Source organism: Corythoichthys intestinalis, chromosome 17, assembly GCF_030265065.1.
Source record: "Corythoichthys intestinalis isolate RoL2023-P3 chromosome 17, ASM3026506v1, whole genome shotgun sequence".
Lineage (NCBI taxonomy): Eukaryota > Metazoa > Chordata > Actinopteri > Syngnathiformes > Syngnathidae > Corythoichthys > Corythoichthys intestinalis.
Genome location: NC_080411.1, coordinates 8016754 through 8038387, shown reverse-complemented (window position 1 = coordinate 8038387; position 21634 = coordinate 8016754). Strand labels below are relative to the sequence as shown.

At 38.9% G+C, this 21634-nt stretch overlaps 2 protein-coding genes across 7 annotated transcripts in view; both read left to right on the top strand.

The window, feature by feature from the left end:
- pam (peptidylglycine alpha-amidating monooxygenase) overlaps positions 1 to 4546 on the top strand; it is a 48170-nt gene extending 43624 nt beyond the window's left edge. For all 3 annotated transcript variants that reach the window (XM_057818535.1, XM_057818537.1, XM_057818536.1), the window contains 2 exons: positions 133 to 192; positions 2915 to 4546. In XM_057818535.1, the coding sequence (XP_057674518.1) occupies positions 133 to 192; positions 2915 to 3096 (242 nt within the window). In that variant the 3' untranslated portion in view covers positions 3097 to 4546. The remainder of the gene's footprint in view (positions 1 to 132; positions 193 to 2914) is intronic.
- Positions 4547 to 8195: 3649 nt separating this feature from the next.
- The window catches only part of pdzph1 (PDZ and pleckstrin homology domains 1), a 29770-nt gene continuing 16331 nt past the window's right edge, over positions 8196 to 21634 (top strand). For 2 of the 4 annotated variants that reach the window (XM_057818532.1, XM_057818531.1), the window contains exons 1-5: positions 8196 to 8334; positions 8639 to 8721; positions 10876 to 12684; positions 18926 to 19087; positions 19649 to 19810. In XM_057818532.1, coding sequence (XP_057674515.1) covers positions 8661 to 8721; positions 10876 to 12684; positions 18926 to 19087; positions 19649 to 19810 — 2194 coding nt within the window. In that variant the 5' untranslated portion in view covers positions 8196 to 8334; positions 8639 to 8660. Of the gene's footprint in view, positions 8335 to 8638; positions 8722 to 10875; positions 12685 to 15229; positions 17948 to 18925; positions 19088 to 19648; positions 19811 to 21634 lie in introns of those variants that run through there. The other 2 variants (XM_057818533.1, XM_057818534.1) reach the window with 2 other exon arrangements.

Genomic DNA, 21634 nt, shown 5'->3' with positions numbered 1-21634 from the left:
CATAACCTGGATTTTTACTTGTATAGACAGTCACTCAAATTACACTTGTGCAGGATTCGTGCATCTGGCTCATGCGGTGGACACCTAAACTGTTTCTGAGCTTGTTTAACTCTAAGTTTTATCTGTCTCTAGACCAGTATGAGGTGAAGTCTGAGACCAGTGCTGTTGGAGGGATTTTGGGAAAAATCAGAGGTAGGTCAATTCTAATTGAATATTTTTTTTGCCCCGCAGCCCCTAACTCAATCCACTCCCAGAAAGAATTTTGGGGAAAAAAATGGGGATTAAAACATCTTATTGGATCACATTTGATTATTATGTAATCATCCTAGCACCGTAATTTTTCGGACTTTAAGCAGCTACTGTTTTCCGTCATTTTGAATCCTGCGGCTTATTTGTTGATTTATTTGGGTTAATAGGCAACACTATTTGACAGTGGCGTCATAACACTGCCAGAAAACTGACTGAAAATGATTGCTTATGACAGATGTCATTAAGTGTCATGCGGCAAATTATGTAACTAACTCCATTTATGTCCAGCTCGGATCTTTTACATCCTTTCAATATTGAGACAAATTGCCGGATGACACAAAATGACATCTGTCATAAACATTTATTAATGCTAATGGCAGTGTCATGTCATAGTTATGATGGTCTTATTACAGTCTTATGGAGCCACTGTCAATTAAAGAGTTACTAAGTACCATAACTAGCAATTAATGAAACAACTGGAACAGTAACAGAAAAAATAATTAGCACAGAACATGAATTTTGATTGTTGTTTACATCTGTAGCCCTGCAATGCATGTTTGGAGGCATGTGGGACGACAACAGCGTTGACAGCAGGTACCGGCAGAGGTTAACTGTCTCCCCCAAGGGAGCAATGATGGCCAAATGAAGCCTCTTGAAGCAATGATGGTGGTTCATTTGGTCTTATGACAGTCTTATGACGCCACTATCAAATAAAGTGTTACTAAATACCAGAACTAGCAATTAATGAAACAACTGGAGCAGTAACTGAAGAAATAATTTGCACGGAACATGAATTTTGATATTTACATCTGTAGTGCTGCAATGCATGCTAGGAGGCATGTTGGACGACAATAGTGTTGACAGCAAATGATAGCAGAAGTTGACTGTCTCCCCCAAAGGAGCAGTGATGCCAAAAGAAGCTTCTTGAAGCAATGAAGCTTTTCAGCCAATTGGTTCAAAGCTTCATGGTGGTTTATTTGGTCTTATGACAGTCTTATAATGCCACTGTCAAATAGTGTTATTAAATACCATACATAGCAATTAATAAAACAACTGGACAGTAACTGAAGAAATAATTCGCACAGAGCATGAATTTTGATTGTTATTTACATCTGTAGTGCTGCAATGCATGCTAGGAAGCATGTTGGACGACAACAGTGTTGACAGCAGGTGCCGGCAGAGGTTGACTGTCTCCCGCAAGGGAGTAGTGATGGCCAAATGAAGCTTCTTGAAGCAATGAAGCTTTTCAGCCAATTGGTTCAAAGCTTCGTGGAGTTTCATTTGGTCTTATGACAGTCTTATGATGCCACTGTCAAATAGTGTCACTAAATACCATAAATAGCAATTTATGAAACAACTGGAACAGTAACTAAAGAAATAATTAGCACAGAAGATGAATTTTGATTGTTATTTACATCTGTAGCGCTGCAGTGCATGCTCGGAGGCATGTTTGATGCAGTAGTGTTGACAACAGGTACCGGCAGAGGTTAACTGTCTCCCCCAAGGGAGCAATGATGGCCAAATGAAGCCTCTTGAAGCAATGATGGTGGTTCATTTGGTCTTATGACAGTCTTATGATGCCACTGTCAAATAAAGTGTTACTAAATACCAGAACTAGCAATTAATGAAACAACTGGAGCAGTAACTGAAGAAAATATTTGCACGGAAATATGAATTTTGATATTTTCATCTGTAGTGCTGCAATGCATGCTAGGAGGCATGTTGGACAACAATAGTGTTGACAGCAAATGGCAGCAGAAGTTGACTGTCTCCCCCAAAGGAGCAGTGATGCCAAAAGAAGCTTCTTGAAGCAATGAAGCTTTTCAGCCAATTGGTTCAAAGCTTCATGGTGGTTTATTTGGTCTTATGACAGTCTTATAATGCCACTGTTAAATAGTGTTATTAAATACCATAAATAGCAATTAATAAAACAACTGGACAGTAACTGAAGAAATAATTCGCACAGAGCATGAATTTTGATTGTTATTTACATCTGTAGTGCTGCAATGCATGCTAGGAAGCATGTTGGACGACAACAGTGTTGACAGCAGGTGCCGGCAGAGGTTGACTGTCTCCCGCAAGGGAGTAGTGATGGCCAAATGAAGCTTCTAGAAGCAATGAAGCTTTTCAGCCAATTGGTTCAAAGCTTCGTGGAGTTTCATTTGGTCTTATGACAGTCTTATGATGCCACTGTCAAATAGTGTCACTAAATACCATAAATAGCAATTTATGAAACAACTGGAACAGTGACTGAAGAAATAATTAGCACAGAACATGAATTTTGATTGTTATTTACATCTGTAGCGCTGCAGTGCATGCTCGGAGGCATGTTTGATGCAGTAGTGTTGACAGCAGGTGGCAGCAGAGGTTGACTGTCTCCCCCAAGGGAGCAGTGATGGCCAAATGAAGCTTCGTGAAGCTTCTTGATGGTGGTTCATTTGGTCTTATGACAGTCTTATGATGCCACTGTCAAATAAAGTGTTATCGGTTAATATGTGTTGTAAATATCCCATAATACAGTGACGACATCTGCGGCTTATAGTCCAGTGCGGCTTATATATGCACAAATGCAGTTTTCGTGTCAAATTTGGTGGGTGGCGTCAGGTGAGCCTAATAGTCTGAAAATTACGCAAACATTATTTTTTGGGGTCTTTTTCCTGATCAGGTAAAGCAGTCGGCAGTCTGAATCTTGGAAACTTCTTCGCCTCTCATAAGGGTTACAGCCGTCAGGGCTTTGACCAGCTGAGCACTGAAGGCAGCGACCAAGAAAGGAACGATGAGGAGAGCAGCGAGTCTGAAAATGAAGAGTACTCCGCTCGCCCCCCGCCGCCTCCGTCCTCCTCTTAAGAGTCCACCATAAACCTTCCGCTTACATTGCCAGGGTATATGTCAGTCATCATCGTGAAAATGTTGTGTTAGGCGACTTATTGTTTATATATTGAAGTATGGTCTGTACATAAATTTTGCTTTCTTTAATTAAATCCATATATTTAATCTTAATTTAATATGCCAATGTTTAGCCTTGGATTGTCAACATGAGCTAAAATTCAGCCAAATCGTTTCCTAGTGTTGTGACATTTGAACTCTCGAGCGCTTTTGTTGGTTTAAAGTGACCATTTTTTTCCCTGGAAGCTTTTCACGATGAATCATTTGATATTTTATGGCAGAATTGCAACCAGCATAAGCATTTCACAATGTAGGTATGATCAGTTTGGTTCAAATAAAACCACATACAGAGGCTTCTTGGTTATTTTTTTTATTAATCTTATTGGCTGCTATGATTTTGAGAGAAGTCAATCCATTTGAATTAAGAAAGGCTCGCAGAGATCATTAACTGCCAGCCTCCCAGTTCAAATGGATTTGATGTCTCTTGCTGTCAGGGGCAGCGAATGAGGTAATATACCAATTAACATCAGTTTAGGATATGGAGGTTAACGTGAATGCATGCTACTTTGTGCTGGTTGTCGTGCAAAAAAGCAAACTACTGTTAATGCCTGTATCTTGGCTATTTTTGCCCCGTTTTTTGTTGTGGTTGTTGTTGCTGATTCGAGTGATCTTAATTTAACCCTCAACAATTTGGGATATTAAGCCTAAGATGTTTTAATGAGATTTGGACCATGATACAATGGTATGAAAAAGTATCTCAACCTTTTGGAATTTTTCACATTTCTGCATAAAACACCATCAAATGGTATCTGATCTTTGTCAAAATAGCACAGATGAAAAAGCAGTGTCTGCTTTAACTAAAACCACCCAAACATATATAGGTTTTCATATTTTAATTATGATAGTAGGCAAACAATGACAAAAGGCGGAAAAAATAAGTAAGCGAACCATCACATTTAATATTTTGTGCCCCTACTTTGGCAGTAATAACTTCAACCAGACACTTCCTGTTGTTGCAGATCAGTCTGCCAGATTGATCAGGACTAATCTTGGCCCATTCTTCTCAACAAAACTGCTGTAATTCAGTCAAATTCCTGGGATGTCTGACATGAATTGATGTCTTTAGGTCATGCCACAGCATCTCAAAGGGGTTCAAGTCTGGACTTTGATTTGGCCACTCCAGAACGTGGATTTTGTTCTTCTGAAACCATTCTGAATTTGATTTACGTCTGTGTTTTGGATCATTGTCTTGTTGCAGCATTCGTCCTCTTTTTAGTTCCATCTGTCTGACAGACGGCCTCAGGTTTTCCTGCAAAACATCCCGATAAACTTTTGAATTCATTCTTCAATTATTGATTGCATGTTGTCCAGGCCCTGAGGTAGCGAAACAGCCCCAAATCATTAACCCTCCCTTCTTCTGAAACCATTCATAGGTTGATTTACTTGTCTGTTTTGATCATTGTCTTGTTGCAGTATCCATCCTCATTTTAGCATCAACTGTCTGACAGACGGCCTCAGGTTTTACTGTAAAACATCCTGATAAACTTTTGAAATAATTCTTCCATTAATGATTGCAAGTTGTCCAGGCCCTGAGGTAGCAAAACAGCCCAAATTCATAATAGCCCCTCCACCATGCTTCACGGTGGGGATGAGGTCTTGATGTTGGTGAGCTGTTCCATTTTTCCTCCACACATAACATTGTGTGTTACTCCCAAACAATTCAACTTTGGTTTCATCAGTCCACAAAATATTTTGCCAAAACTTCACTGGAGTCTCCAAGTGCCCTTTTGCGAACATTAAACGAGGCATTCTACCATGAACAGCATTCTTGGCTATAGTTTTACATATAGTTGATGTGTGCACAGAGATATTGGACTGTGCCAGTGATTTCTGTAAATCTTTAGCAGACACTGTAGGGTTCTTTTTTTTACCTCTCTGAGTATTCTGCGCTGAACTTTTGGCATCATCTTTGGTGGACGGCCACTCCTTGGGAGAGAAGCAACAGTGCTAAACTCTCTCCATTTGTTGACAACTTCTCTGACTGTCGATTGATGAACATCCAGACTTTTCGAGATGGTTTTCTATCCTTTCACAGTTTTATACAAATCAACAATCCTTGATCGCAGGTCTTCAGACAGCTTTTTTGACCAAGCCATGATGCACATCAGACAATGCTTCTCACCAAGACAATTCTTAACAGGTGTGTGTTTTATAGTGGGCAGGGCAGCTTTAAACCACTCATCAGGGATTGGGCACACACCTGACTTAAATTGTTAGGTAAAAATTGGTTTCAAATGCTGTTTGTCTCCTTAGGCAGAGGGTTCACTTACTTATTTCTCCCCCTTCTGTCATTGTTTGCATGCTATCCTCATTAAAACATGAAAACCTGTAAATGTTTGGGTGGTTTTAGTGACAGTTTTTTCATCTGTGTGATTTTGACAGAGGAGCAGATCACATTTGATGGTGATTTTATGCAGAAATGGGAGAAATTCCAAGAGGTTCAGATACTTTTTCATACCACTGTATGTGTTAGGATTCTGTGGTAAAAGCATTTGTAATTCAGCGTAGGATTGGTATGACACAAAAAGTGAATTCTTCCATGCATAAATATGTTCAGTCTATTGAAATTCCACTTGTTGTATTTCTATTCATTTTCAGTCCACTTTTTGACTCCGTCACATTGCTAGTGCAATTTTGTGCCTTTTCATATTTTGCCTTTTGTCATCATTTGCCATTACAAAATGCACCAAACTGCTGCTAACATAGCTTGTACTCTTTGACAATTTTTTTATTCCTTCACCCGCAGTAGAAAAGTTACATAATTATTAATACATTGTTTTGGGGGAATGTAAATGGTCCAGACTGCTGAACAAACAAAGGGTGGGCATTAAGACCAGTTATTCCACTTTTTTAATTTTCCATCCATCTTTCTTTGACCATAAAATATGTGTGTTTATCTGCTTCATTTGCCATTTGAATGAATAATGTATTAAAAGCATGCCATAGAAATACTGTAGAATGTTGCTATGTGAACTGATATTTATTGTGACACTGGTTTTGCTGCAAAGGTACTATTTTAGTAACAATGTTATTTGTGTAATAAAGTGTTTGCAAAGCAACCTGCAGGTATTTGGATGACTATTTTTTTCTCTGTACAAGCCTTTATCTGCTTATTTCATTTCCAGAGGTAGGGAGAGTAGCCAAAAATTTGACTCAAGTAAGAGTAGCGTTACTTCTAAATAATATTACAAAAGTAAAATTACCCATCCAAAATTTTATTTAAGTTCAAGAAAAAAATTGTTGAAAAGAATACTCATGTCATGAGTAACATTGTGAGTAACTGCTTACAATGTCAGTTTTTTTCTTAGCACAACTTTGTCTATATAATACAGTATAATAATAACAGTTCATAATCTACAGTCGCTGACAAAGGTCTTGTCGCTTATCCATTTTGTAAAAAGTTGCTAATAATGACTTTTAATTATTCAATTGGTTTCAGAAATGGCTCATATGAAAGCTAAGACCCTCCCAAATGATGTTGAATGTGCAAAAATATATTTGTTTCACTGAAAAAAGATGTATCATTTAATGAAGACATAAAGGTCCATTTTTGGCAAGACAAAAGTTTTGTCTCTACAGAAAGTAGTGTGAAAATTGAACAAAAAAATTTACTTCAAATTAGGGCTGTCTAAATTATCGCGTTAACGGGCGGTAATTTTTTAAATTAATCACGTTATAATATTTGACGCAATTAACGCACAAATACCCCGCTTAAACAGATTAAAATGACAGTACAGTGAAATGTGTACTTGTTGTGTTTTTCGGGGTTTTGTCGCCCTCTGCTGGCACTTGGGTGCAACGGATTTTATAGGCTTCAGCACCCATGAGCACTGTGTACGTAATTATTGACATCAACAATGGCGGGCTACTTGTTTATTTTTTGTTTGAAAATTTTACAAATTTTATTAAAACGAAAACGAGGGGTTTTAATATAAAATTTCTATAACTTGTACTAACATTTATCTTTTAAGAACTACAAGTCTTTCTATCCATGGATCGCTTTAACAGAATGTTAATGGTGATGCCATCTTGTTGATTTATTGTTATAATAAAGAAATAGAGTACTTATGTACCGTATGTTGAATGTATATATCCATCTTGTGTCTTATCTTTCCATTCCAACAATAATTTACAGAAAAATATGGCATATTTTATAGATGGTTTGAATTGCGATTAGTTAATTTTTAAGCTGTCATTAACTCGATTAAAATTTTTAATCGTTTGACATCCCTACTTCAAATACAAAAATATGTTACATAACATAAGCGAATTAAGTAGCGGTGCTGTGAGATTCAAATTTAATATTTTGTATGACTTCCTTGGGCTTGAAGGACTGCATCCATGCGGTTCGGCAAAGATTCACACAATTTATTGACGAAGTCATCAGGAACATCAAAGAAAGCAGTCTTGCATGCCTCCCAGAGTTCATCAACGTTCTTGGGTTTCGTCTTCCATGCTTCCTCTTTCATCCTGTTCATGTCTGGTGACTGGGCTGGCAAGTCCTGGAGGATCTTGATCTTCTTTGCCAGGAGGAACTTTGAGGTAGAGATTGAAGTATGCGATGGAGCACCATCCTGCTGCAGAATTTGTCCCTTTTTATGGTTAGGAATGTAAGAGGCAGGAAGATTTGTTGGTATTTCAGACTACTGTATTTATGTTGCCTTCCACCCTGCAGATCTCTCGCACACCCCCATAATAGATGTAACCCCAGACCATGATTTTGCCACCACCAAACTTCACTGTTTTGTGGTATAAGGTCGATTTTCCAGATGAATCTTCCCTTGAATTACACCACAGTCACCGCAAATATTGCAGAAGACCTTCTGGAGCACGCATGGATCCGAGATTCACTCAGAAAACATGATTGGCCTCCATAAAACACTGATAATTTCCTTTAAATCGTCTTGAGTCCGCATTGGTGAGCGGTAAACGAAGGGCATTGAATTAATGTGTTTGGCATTGGCAACGCTTGTCGCGAGAGCTGTGAAGATTAGATGTAATAAGCTGCTTTAAGTTTGAGAATAGCAACAATAAGAAGTGGAACAGTCTGCAAACACACAGACAATGTTGACAGAGAGCGGAGGAGCTGCATTTCCTCACATCATACATGATATTTTTATCAATATCTAGCATTTGAAGGTAAGCCAACTGATCTTTTTATTTTATTTTGTAAATTTTTTGTGAAGCATTATTTAATTATTTGTGTAAGTACGGTAATAGGACCAGAAACTTTCCTGGGATGCTCGACTAAAAGATGCAAATTGATGTTGATTTACATAGTGTCAAGATTATTTTGTTTCTGTTCACATGAAATGGCACTACACTTTGGTAAAAACAAACAAAAAGCGTACTTTATTGCCATTTGTTGTTAAAGCAGGCATATTCTGATTTGAAACAAGTCCTTATCTTTTACAATAACAGTGTCATTCAATCTATTTTATAGATTGAGACTACCAGATTTAAGAATGAGCAAGAGGGGAAGAAGGCGATATAGCAGGAGAAGGACAAGCTCCAGCAGCAGTAAACGTGAGTAATGTGGTTAATCCTATGTTTAGCCATCACGTTTTTCCACACCTGCAAACACTTTGTCAACATTTAAGTGCCTGAGCTATATGACTAGATTCAAGTAAGGTAGGGTATTCCGATTTTATGAGGCATTTAAACTAGGGTTGTTCTGATCATGTTTTTTTGCTCCCGATCCGATCCCGATCGTTTTAGTTTGAGTATCTGCCGATCCCGATATTTCCGATCCGATTGCTTTTTTTTTGCTCCTGATTCAATTCCAATCATTCCTGATCATTTTTCCCGATCATATACATTTTGGCAATGCATTAAGAAAAAAATGAATAAAACTCGGACGAATATATACATTCAACATACAGTACATAAGTACTGTATTTGTTTAATATGACAATAAATCCTCAAGATGGCATTTACATTATTAAAATTCTTTCTGTGAGAGGGATCCACGGATAGAAAGACTTGTGACTTTGTATATTGTGACTAAATATTGCCATCTAGTGTATTTGTTGAGCTTTCAGTAAATGATACTGTAGCCATGCCCAAATGCATGATGGGAAGTGGAACCACGACTGTGCGTAGTGCTATCAATTGATATATCTTCTCTGCGTTGGGAAGTAATACAAGGTGTTAAGAAAAAGATCATTTGCTACCTTGCTTCACCACATTGCTTCCCATGATATTTCTAATCGTAGGGAGAGGGATTGTAAGTCTTTAGCCAATTAAACAAAGGCTCCAAAGGCTGCCAAAATTCACTCTACTCATTTTGCACTGACTTTTATCATCTCTATATAGATAAAACGGCGCCATTACAGATTGAGCGCGACAATGCGTGGGTGGGTCATGCAGCGCATGCATTAATTGCGTTAAATATTTTAACCTGATACATTTTATTAAAAATTAATTACCGCCGTTATCGGGATAAATTTGATAACCCTACCTTAAGCCTAAACTAAAGACTCTGGATGAGTGTAACATATTATGTTTGTAACGTTAAATACAATTAGAAAACGATTTAATTAAAAAATATATATATATATTAAGAAAAGGCATGGCCGATATTTTTTTGCCGATTCCGATACTTTGAAAATGACGTGATCGGACCCGATCGATCGGGATGCCGATTGGGATGCCGATCGATCGGGACATCTCTAATTTAAACCCATTTGCTGATGGTGATAGCCAGTCAAGCAGCATGTCACATGAGTGACACGACCAAACACTGCTAAAATGCATTCTAACTACACATACAATAAGAAACCACCACACATTGAGAACATATGACGGAAAATATGGCGAATTTTCATCTCGTTCTTGTCTCATCAGACGATAACTGGCATCCATTTCGTTATGTTTCAGTCTCCCAAAACACGTTTGTAGCTTGTCATCGTGATGTCATCGTCATGAAAAAATTGTTGCCGAAATATTTTCGTTATCCTCATTGTTGAAGAAAACAACACTGCTTTTTTTGTCTCAGTGGTAGAGTAGTTGTCCCCCAACCCAGAGGTTGTGGGTTCAATTCTCCGCCCTGATGAACTCGTCTAAGTGTCCTTGAGCAAGACACTGAACCCCACGTTGCTTCTGGTGCTGCGTCACCAGTAGGTGGATGGCGAGATAGTGTAAAGCGCTTTGAGCGCCTTGAAAGGTGGAAAAGCGCTATATAAGTATAACACCATTTACCATGGCTACAGTATCATTTACTGAAAGCTCAACAAATACACTAGATGGCAATATTTAGTCACAATATACAAAGTCACTAGTCTTTCTATCCGTGGATCCCTCTCACAGAAAGAATGTTAATAATGTAAATGTCATCTTGAGGATTTATTGTCATAATAAACAAATACAGTACTTATGTACTGTATGTTGAATGTATATATTCGTCCGAGTTTTATTCATTTTTTTCTTAATGCATTGCCAAAATGTATATGATCGGGAAAATTATCGGGAATGATTGGAATAGAATCGGGAGCAAAAAAAAGCAATCGGATCAAGAAATATCGGGATCGGCAGATACTCAAACTAAAACAATCGGGATCTCGGGATCTGATCGGGAGCAAAAAAACATGATCGGAACAACCCTAGTTCCAATTCTTATTAAACCTTTCAAAATGAATGTTAAATTTTAAAAAAATAATGTGCATGTTGTTTTTCTTTCAGAAAGTGTTTCCAGCATACCATACATTTCGTACAAGCGTGAGAAGAATAACAGCGAGGGTTATAAACGTGATCTCCTTGAAAAGAGTGACAGAGAATGTCTTGAAAAGGAAAAAGTTCCATCTGGATCTGATGACGATGAAAAATGCGACAACGCACCACCAAGGGAGAAAAGACTGAAACAAGATGATCATATGAGTTTGTTTCAAAACCAACCTTCTTATACCACAACAGCAGAACAGACAGATGAAATGGTGAAGATAGTGACGTCTGTGTCTGTTGCTAACATAAAAGATTCCCCCCTGAAGATCACATTTCAGCATTCACATGAACCTCTATCTGAAAATCATCATTATTCATCTGTACCAGTAACAAATATCGTAAATATCAACGGTATTGACCAAGGAATTAATCTTGAAATTAAAGAAATCGCTCAACAAACCCGTTCTGGCGTCAACACCACTGTTGTTTTTATAAATGAAAAGAAAAATGACGCTGAGAGGTTTGGTAAGACCGACGAGAAACAGCGGTGCAGTCCACATAACGAGCGACACAAAAGCAGAAGTCCAAGCACATCAGATTATACCCTCAGCACGAGTGAAGACTCAACAAAAAAGAACTCCATATGTGCAACAAACAGTCAAAACTATAATCGACTGATGAACAGCAAGACTCGAAGAAAGAAGAGACTTTTTTGCAAAGGTTCCAGTAGTGATCAGTTCTGGGACGTTCCACCTCCTCAAGAGTTTGCTGACAGCACTTTAGAGGGCCTAGTTTCAGGCCTGGTTTCAGACCTGGCTTCCTGCAGCATCAGTTCCTTGGGCATTGCTGATACACAACCAAGAGGATTCGAACAAGTACCTATGAACTTCGAGAAAGAATCTGGGAACACGTGTTATGATAGAGTTGAGATCTCCCCTTCGTTTGATTATTTATCAGACAACTCGGCATCTATGACATCTTCCTCCTTCATCAACAGATCTAGTTTGACCAAAGATTTCATTATACGCCAGAAAAGAAAATCCAGGCACAACAGCATTGCCGCTGTCGAACACAGAGAATGCTTGTTTCCACAGAGACGGCGCCAGACATTTCCTCTCATGTCAACGACTCCAAAAATGATGCAAGAAGATCTTCTTTCTTACAGCGAGTCCTTTTCCTCAGGAACCATCTCCCCTACGGCCCAAATGAAAAGTTGGAGGATCCCAAATCTGCACACAAGACAATCCCTCTTCACGCCGTTCTGCATGACCAGCAGTGACGATAGTCCTGAAAATGTATCTGCAGTCAGTGGACTGCAAAGCAACTGTGATGATCCTATTGAGGTGACAGATAGTGGATTCGACCAAGAACTGGGAGAACTGGAATTCCACAATCCAAACGCATCTGTAGCACTAACCATTAAAGTGATTCCTCCATCCTGCAGTGGTTCAGAAGAATACATGGGACAAAGCCAACTAGCATTATCATGCGAGAAATGTGAAAATGAAAATACTTTAGTCAAGGCAACAAGTGGTTGTCTGACAGATCCCAGATATGACAATAGGTCAACAGAGAGACCCTGCAAATCCACTTTGCAGCATGTCGACGTCCCTACTCTATTAAGCATCAATGAAAGCATTACGCCTAAAGTATTTGATCAACATGCCAATCTTTCACTGCCTCTGAAAATTGAGAAGACAAGAAATCAAGTGGACGAAGGGGCATACTGTCTAAAAGATGGTGTTAAAACGTTGGCACCATGTTCTTTAAAACCAGAAATGAATGCCCAAGAACATATTGAGAAACTAGATCAACAGCTTATGACCAGATGTAAGTTACAGTAAAGCCATAGACTTCACTATCAGTTGACGGGACCAATCCGTAGCGGGCCTATTTTCAAAAACTAGGGCTGTCAAACGATTAAAAATTTTAATCGAGTTAATCACAGCTTAAAAATTAATTAATCGCAATTCAAACCATTTATAAAATGTGGCATATTTTTCTGTAAATTATTGTTGGAATGGAAAGATAAGAAACAAGACAGATATATACAGTGCCCTCCATAATTATTGGCACCCCTGAAAATGATGTGTTTTTTAGCTTCTAATAATTTTTTTTAAATTCAAATAATATGGGACCTTAATGGGAAAAAAGAGAAAAATCCAACCTTCAATACAAGTGCATTCATTCAGTGGGGAAAAAATCCCACATAAAGAAAAAAATATTTGACATCAAATAATATGTGTCACAATTATTAGCATCCCTGGTGTTAATACTTTGTTCAACCCCCTTTTGCCAACAAAACAAGGTCTGGGGAATGAGATGGCCATGGGAGGAGCTTGATTTTGTGTCTGGTGAACCATTTCTGTGAAGATATGGCCATATATTTAGGGTCATTGTCTTGCTGAAAAACCCAGTGACGACCCATCTTCAGCTTTCGGGCAGAGGGCAACAGATTTTGATTTAAAATGTCCTGGTATTTCAAAGCATGCATGATGCCATGCACCCTAACAAGGTTCCCAGGGCCTTTGGAAGCGAAACAGCCTCAAAGCATCACTGACCCACCTCCATACTTCACAGTGGGTATGAGGTGCTGTCTACACGCCAACAAGCTGTTTGGGAGGCATGCACGGAGAAAACCTTTCCTCACTCACAATCATAAACGCAAACGTCTGGAGTTCGCCAAGCGGTATTGGGGCTTCAACTGGGACCGTGTGCTTTGGTGAGATGAGACAAAGATTGAGTTTTTTGGAACCAAACACTCTAAGTGGGTCTGACGTGCCACGAAAGATGTGCATGCTGAAAAGCACCTCATACCCACTGTGAAGTATGGGGGTGGGTCAGTGATGCTGTGGGGCTGTTTCGCTTCCAAAGGCCCTGGGAACCTTGTTAGGGTGCATGGCATCATGAATGCTTTGAAATACCAGGACATTTTAAATGAAAATCTGTTGCCCTCTGCCCGAAAGCTGAAGATGGGTCGTCACTGGGTCTTTCAGCAAGACAATGACCCTAAACATATAGCCAAATCTACACAGAAATGGTTCACCAGACATAAAATCAAGCTCCTCCCATGGCCATCTCAGTCCCCAGACCTTGTTTTGTTGGCAAAAGGGGGTTGTACAAAGTATTAACACTAGGGGTGCTAATAATTGTGACACACATTATTTGATGTCAAATAATTCTTTCTTTATGTGGGATTTTTTCCCCACTGAATGAATGCACTTGTATTGAAGGTTGGATTTTTCTCTTTTTTTCCATTAAGGTCCCATATTATTTGAATTTTAAAAAATATATATTAGAAGCTAAAAAACACATCTTAACCAGGGGTGCTAATAATTATGGAGGGCACTGTATACATTCAACATACTATACATAAGTACTGTATTTGTTTATTATAACAATAAATAAACATGATGGCATTAACATTATTAACATTTTGTTAAAGAGATCCATGGATAGAAAGACTTGTAGTTCTTAAAAGATAAATGTTAGTACAACTTCCATAAATTTTATATTAAAACCCCTCTTAATGTTTTTTTTAAATAAAATTTGCAAAATTTTCAAACAAAAAATAAACTAGTAGCACGCCATTGTTGATGTCAATAATTACACAATGCTCATGGTGCTGAAACCCATAAAATCAGTCGCACCCAAGCGCCAGCAGAGGGCGACAAAACACCAAAAAAATACAAGTAAGAAATGGACATGACACTGTGCTGTCATTTTAATCTGTTTGAGCGGAGCATGTGCGTTAAATGCGTCAAATATTTTAACGTGATTAATTCCAAAAATGTATTACCGCCCGTTAACGCGATAATTTTGACAGCCCTATTAAAAACATAAAATTCAAATATTTTCAAAAGTAAAGCCGCTAGCGACCGAAAACCAAAACAAGCACCACCCTTGAGCATATATGAGTCTCCATGAGCAGCGACACAAGAAAAAAAATTCAGTCATAGTCCTAATAAAATCCCGATTAATTTTTTTTCTATACAAGTATGACAAAACTTAAAATGGCTATAACATTCTCAAATTTTACGCTAGATCCACACATATCACCAAATGCACAGATAATCACCTATAGTTTCAGGATCAATAGCAATATTTAACATATCATATAAGTTTTTGCCCATAATAGCAACTAATTTTTAAAAATTTAGTGCAAGTTTTTAACAGCTAATAAATCACTCAATTTTCACATAAGAAACTTAATGCTTGAAGAAAGCATGCAAAATCATCTTAATTTTACTCAACAAAAGCTAAATTTGCATTTTATATATACAATCACAACCTAATTCAGGTTGAATTCCGCTATTTTGTAGAGATACAAAATCCAACATGGCGGCCGTCACAAAGCAAAGAGCTTTTTAAGTTAAAAATTTCGATAAATAAATGCTTAAATCGCGAAATTTCTATCGATATGAACGTAAAACAGTCGAAATTCTTGGTCAAAAGAGAAAAAACGGGCAGTTATCGTTCATTTCAAGATTTGTTACGGTATTGTGTAATCCAACATGGCGGCCGTCATGAAACAAAGCTTTAAAGTTGAAAATTCTTGTAAATAAATGCTTAAATCGCGGAATTTCTACAGATATGCACATAAAACAGTCGAGAGTATTGGTTAAAAGCAAAAAACGGGCAGTTATAATTTATTTTACGTGAATATTTTGAGCAAAAGTTAGGGCATTGTGTAATCAAACATGGCGGCCGTCATGAAACAAAGAGCTTTTTAAGTTGCAAATTCTTGTAGTAAATGCTTAAATCACAGAATTCTACAGATACGAACGTAAAACAGTCTAGATTATTGATTACAAGCAAAAAACGGGCAGGTATCGTTCATGTTACGTAAATATTTCAAGCAAATGTTACGGTATTGTGTAATCCAACATGGCGGCCGTCACAAAACAAAGCGCTTTTTAAGTTGAAAATTCTTGTAAATAAACGCTTAAATCGCGAAATTTCTACAGATATGAACAGGGGCGGACTGGGACTAAAAAGCAGCCCTGGACTTTGACTCAGCCCAGCCCACAAGAATCGCTTTACGAAGGGAAACAGACCCCCTAGGGGTGTCTGGGGGCATACCGCCCAACCCCCCAACCCCGGGGAGAATTTTTTTTTATTTTTATTTTTTTACATTTTATTGTAAAATGCATCAATTTCTTGCACTTTAAGAGAAAATGAAGAAAATATGTCTAGACTGTCACTGTCTGGGTGGCACGGTGGCTTAGTGGTTAGCACATCTGCCTCACAGTTCTGAGATCAAGGGTTCAATCCCGGGCTTCGGCCTTCCTGTGTGGAGTTTGCATGTTCTCCCCGTGCCTGCGTGGGTTTCCTCCGGGAACTCTGGTTTCCTCCCACATCCCAAAAACATGCACGGTAGGCTGATTGAACACTCTAAATTGTCCGTAGGTATGAGTGTGTGCGTGAATGGTTGTATGTCTCCTTGTGCCCTGTGATTGGCTGGCAACCAGTTCAGGGTGTCCCCTGCCTACTGCCCGTAGTTGGCTGGGATAGGCTCCAGCACCTCCGTGACCCTCGTGAGGAAAAGCGGCATGGAAAATGAATGAATGAATGTCACTGTCTGACTTGGGGCGCTCAAAGTACTGCAAGGCTGAACTGGAGTTGGGTTCATTTTCTGTACTAGCTCTATGATAGACCTAAATAAACAAATGAAAGAATGTATTTTTCAAAGCAAGTTTTAAGTATTCGGGCAAATTCCACATTCTGAAACTGTCAATGATTATGATGATGATGACAATGACAATAAATTCATTCATTCATGTATCCGATTGATTATAATATATCTCTATATATCTCTGTCTATAAAACAATTTCATTGTTTATGCCATAATTCAGTGGTCTCCAAAGTATTCCACATAGGGCCGCAGCGGGCACAGGATTTCATTCCAACAAAACAAGACAACACCTATGCACCAATCTGGTGTCTTACAAGTGTAATCAGTTGATTGCAGTCAGGTGCTGCTTGTTTTAGCAGAAACTTCATTGGTTAAACTGTCGGTACTCGATCGGTTGAAAGAAAAACCAGGCCCCACAGTGGCCCTTGAGGACCGGTTTGGAGACCCCTGCCATAATTAATCTTGCCATACAAATAATAAATTTCAATGAAAATACAATAAACATTTCAAGACAAATCCTGTATACATAACCTTCATTGGAAAGTATTAACCAGAAAACAAAACGATATATAAATGATTAAAAATATATATCAATTTAACTACCTAAACTGTAAAGTAAAACCATTCATTTTATTAATATTTTGTTATATTTCTTCTGAATTAATATTGCTGCTGCGTGTGCATACGTTGTTTTACAGCTAAAATATTTTTTCTTAGGAGAGTGATAGTAGGACTAGAATATTGTAACTTGACACGATTGCCAACGGGTACATCGACTAGCTGGCACTAACCCTTTAATTGTCATTTATTTCATTTAAAATGTACCTACCTGGTGGATAACAATTGCCAGTATACCGAACAAGTGACCCTCTTCATCCATTTTTACTTGCTCTGCGCTTGTCTGGGGAACTTCCCTCTCGAACTTCCACCAGCTTATCATTACCCCCTCCCTCTTTTTTTCTCTCTCCCTGAACCGGCTGCGCGTCAGAGCGGCTGCCGCTCCCCCTCTCACGCCGGGAGTGGGCTGCTGTTACCCGACGTGGCCGTTGCAGCCAGACTGCTGCTTGCGAAAATATTTGTCAACTTATGACATTTTGATGCTTCGCTCTCCAGTTTCTTTAATTTTTTTCTTCCTAACCTTCTTCGCGCCACCCTTCTCTTTTCTTTTTTTTGCCACCACCATCCATATTGTGCATTAACGCTCGTCGCCATTTTGCTTCCACAAGGAACCAATGAAGGCAACTTTGTGCTTCTTTCGTTCTTCTATCAGACTGGCGATGAACAGCCAGGCGCATTGCTGCCACCTGTTGGATTGGATGCGAACTGTAGATAATCAGAGGCAAGGGGGGACAAAAACAGTGATGTATAATGAATGGCGGCCGCCGGCCGTCCAGGGCACCGGCCGTTCTGTGATCCTCCAGAACCCACAGATTACCAGTCCGCCCCTGGATATGAACGTAAAACAGTCTAGATTCTTTGTTCAAAGCAAAAAACGGGCAGTTATCATTCATGTATCGTAAATATTTCATGCAAAAGTTACGGTATTGTGTAATCCAAGATGGCGGCCGTCGCAAAACAAAGAGCTTTTAAAGTTGAAAATTCTTGTAGTAAATGCTTAAATCACAGAATTCTACAGATAGAACGTAAAACCAGTCTAGATTCTTGATTAAAAGCAAAAAGCAGCCAGGTATCGTTCATTTTATGTAAATATTTCAAGCAAAAGTTACGGTACTGTGTAATCCAACATGGCGGCCGTCACAAAACAAAGCGCTTTTTAAGTTGAAAATTCTTGTAAATAAATGGTTAAATCGCGGAATTTCTACAGATAAGAACGTAAAACAGTCTAGATTCTTTTTTAAAAGCAAAAAAAGGGCAGTTATCATTCATTTATCGTAAATATTTCATGCAAAAGTTACGGTATTGTGTAATCCAAGATGGCGGCCGTCGCAAAACAAAGAGCTTTTTAAGTTGAAAATTCTTGTAAATAAATGCTTAAATCGCGGAATTTCTATAGTTATGAAAATAAAACACTCTAGATTCTTGGTTAAAAGCAAAAAAAAAACAGGCAGCTATCCATCATTTTACGTAAATATTTCAAGCTAAAGTTAGGCTAATTTTTTCGATTCATTCCATTGTATTCACAACGTTTCTAAAGTGCATGCATGGTGCGAAAAATATAATAATTGCCTTGAATCCTCGACCGAATCACTCTTGAGACACTCGTCCCTGCTTGTATGCCGTAAAACATTCGTCCTATTTCCACTTAAATCCGGCGTTAGAACACAGCGTGTTTGAGTTTATCACAGTCCCCTACGGAAAAGGCGTGTCTTGTCAACTGATGGTGGAGTCTACGATAATTCATAGTGTAATGATTAATTCAAGGACTGAATAGTATTTGTTCACATATTACTTGTGATTGCTTTAATTCCATCCAGCTTCACTGGAAGCCAAGGACCATCTGAAACTTTTTAGCCTCAAAGATGGAGACAGCAGCACGAATGACTCCTGGGCCAGGAGGCGAAAACTCTTCAAGGACAGCAAACAACGGAGCTCTGCTGGAGGAAGCTCATTTACCAGTGACATCACAGAGGAGTCAGGTAGATTTTTTAAAAATAAATTGTGATTGTATATAGAAAATGAAAATTTTGCTTCTGTTGAGTAAACGTAAGATCATTCTGCATGCTTTCTGATGTGAAAATTGATGTTTGATGATTGAGAATTTAATAGCCATTTTAAGTTTTGTTATGCTTATAAAAAAATAATCAGGATGTTATTAGGGAATGAATTTTTTGATGCCGCTGCTCATGGAGACTCATATATCCCTAAGGGAGGTGCCTGTTTTGGTTTTAGGTCACTTACAGCTTTACTTTTGAAATGTAGCAGCCCCGCGCCCCGTTTCCCATCAACTGATAGTAAAGTCTAAGCCCCAGAATAAATCATTAGCCAACTCGCTTGTCCAAAACAGCAGGATTAGAAACAATATTACCCAGTCTAAAAAACTGCATGTTGTTAGATAATTACTCTGCAATCTTGTAACCTCAGAACAAAAACTGAGCAATAGGAGAGTCTATTGTATCAGAATCATTGTGTCAATGCGATACATTAATGTAAAACTGTATCACTTGGGTTTTATACTTTTTTGATGCGTTCTTTTTTAGTATCAGAAGACCCTCCCTCGATGGACCTGACCATTCGAGACAATGAAAACAGAGGATTTTATGCAGAAACTTTCCACTCTGTTGCATGGCTATATCAAGGAGAGAAAGAAGTACCCGGTTCCAGTCCATCCAGTCTCAAGGCAAGATCTCGAGTTGCTTCAAGTAAGCTGAATTTAGAACCTATTTGCAGTATACATAATTCATAATCATCTAGCCATCCTCTACACTGATTCTGCTTAATAGCATTGGTACTGTATAAGTAAATATGGTAACAAATCATGGAGGGATCAGAAATTTTCATCGTTTGGTGCGTGTCCACTGTGAGAAAGATCATCTAAAAAGAAAAATGCAGAAATCACAATGTATGATTTTTTAAACTGTTTGTGTGATACAGCTGCAAATAAAGATTTGAACACCTGAGAAAACAAATGTTAATATTTGGTACAGTAGCCTTTGTTTGCAATTACAGAAGTCAAACTTTCCTGTAGTTTTTCACCAGGTTTCCACTCACTGCTCTTGATCTTGACCAACCCATCAGTCAGGTTTCTGGGCTGTCGCTGAGAAACACGGCGTTTGAGCTCCCTCCAGAGGTTTTCTATTGGGTTTGGGTCTGGAGACTGGCTATGCCATGCTACAACCTTGTTATTCTTCTTACGGAGCCACTCCTTGGTTTTCCCGGCTGTGTACTTCGGGTCATTGTTATATTGGAAGACCCAGGCACTACCCATGTTTTCCGAAATTTCCAGGTTCGCGGTGAATCAGTAACAGGCACACTTTTGCTCAATAGACGATGTTTAATGATTAGAAAATGCAGAATAAATGAGATTTATTGATTACAATCCCACAAGAGTAAGCAGATATCAAAAACAAGCAAACAAATGGTAACGTGATGCTAGATTTCAGTTTGTCAATCTCAGAATCCCCGCGTTACGTTACAGCACAACTAGTTGTCCCTTAGAAATGAAAATCCCTTACCGTGACAAGTGAGTGGGAAGCCAGCAAACTCCAGTAAAGCGGCAAAGGGACAAAGCCAGGCGATCCGTACGTGACCCGCCGGCGGACCTCACGGGTCGCCCGGAAATGTCCGGTTTTGTAAGGACGCACCCCTTGGAGGCGGAGAGGTCAACTTCCGCCCCCGAGCGGCGCGGCCCCGTCCAATCAAAAACATTTAAGCTACTTTTGGTTCAGCCCCCTTGAAAAAGGGCTTTTCACATGGGACAAATGAGCTGTGCTGCAACAGATGCCAACAAATGGTAAATATTATGGGTGCAAAACAAGTTATCTCTATGGGACCCAGGCGTGTAGTAAAACAATACTATGGTGCAAATAAGTTATCTCGTGAGATTCTCAAGCACATCTCCTAACTATGGGAACACGGTGAAAAACAATAGAAGTTGTTACAATCTATGTCACAGAAGCAATCATACATCACAAAAGCATAATGTAATATTTTCCCGCATCAACCCATCTTCAATGCTCTGACTGAAGGAAGGAGGTTGTTCCCCAAAATCTCACAATACAGGGCCCCAGTCATCCTCTCTTTAATACAGCGCACTCGTCCTGTCCCATGTGCAGAAAAACACCCCCATAGCATGATTCTACTACCCGCATGCTTCACAGTAGGGATGGTGTTCTTGGGATAGTACTTATCATTCTTTTTCCTCCGAACACTATGAGTGGAATATGACCAAAAAGTTCTACTTTACTCTCATCTGATCACAAAACTTGCTCCCATGACTCCTCTGCATCATCCAAATGGTCATAGGCAAACATAAGATGGGCCTTGACATGTGCTGGTTTAAACAGGGGAATCTTCCGTGCCATGCATGATTTCAAACCATGACGTCTTAGTGTATTACTAAAAGTAACCTTGGAAACGGTGGTCCCAGCTCTTTTCAGGTCATTGACCAACTCCTGTTGTGTAGTTCTGGGCTCATTCCTTACCTTTCTTAGGATCATTGAGACCCCACGAGGTGATATCTTACA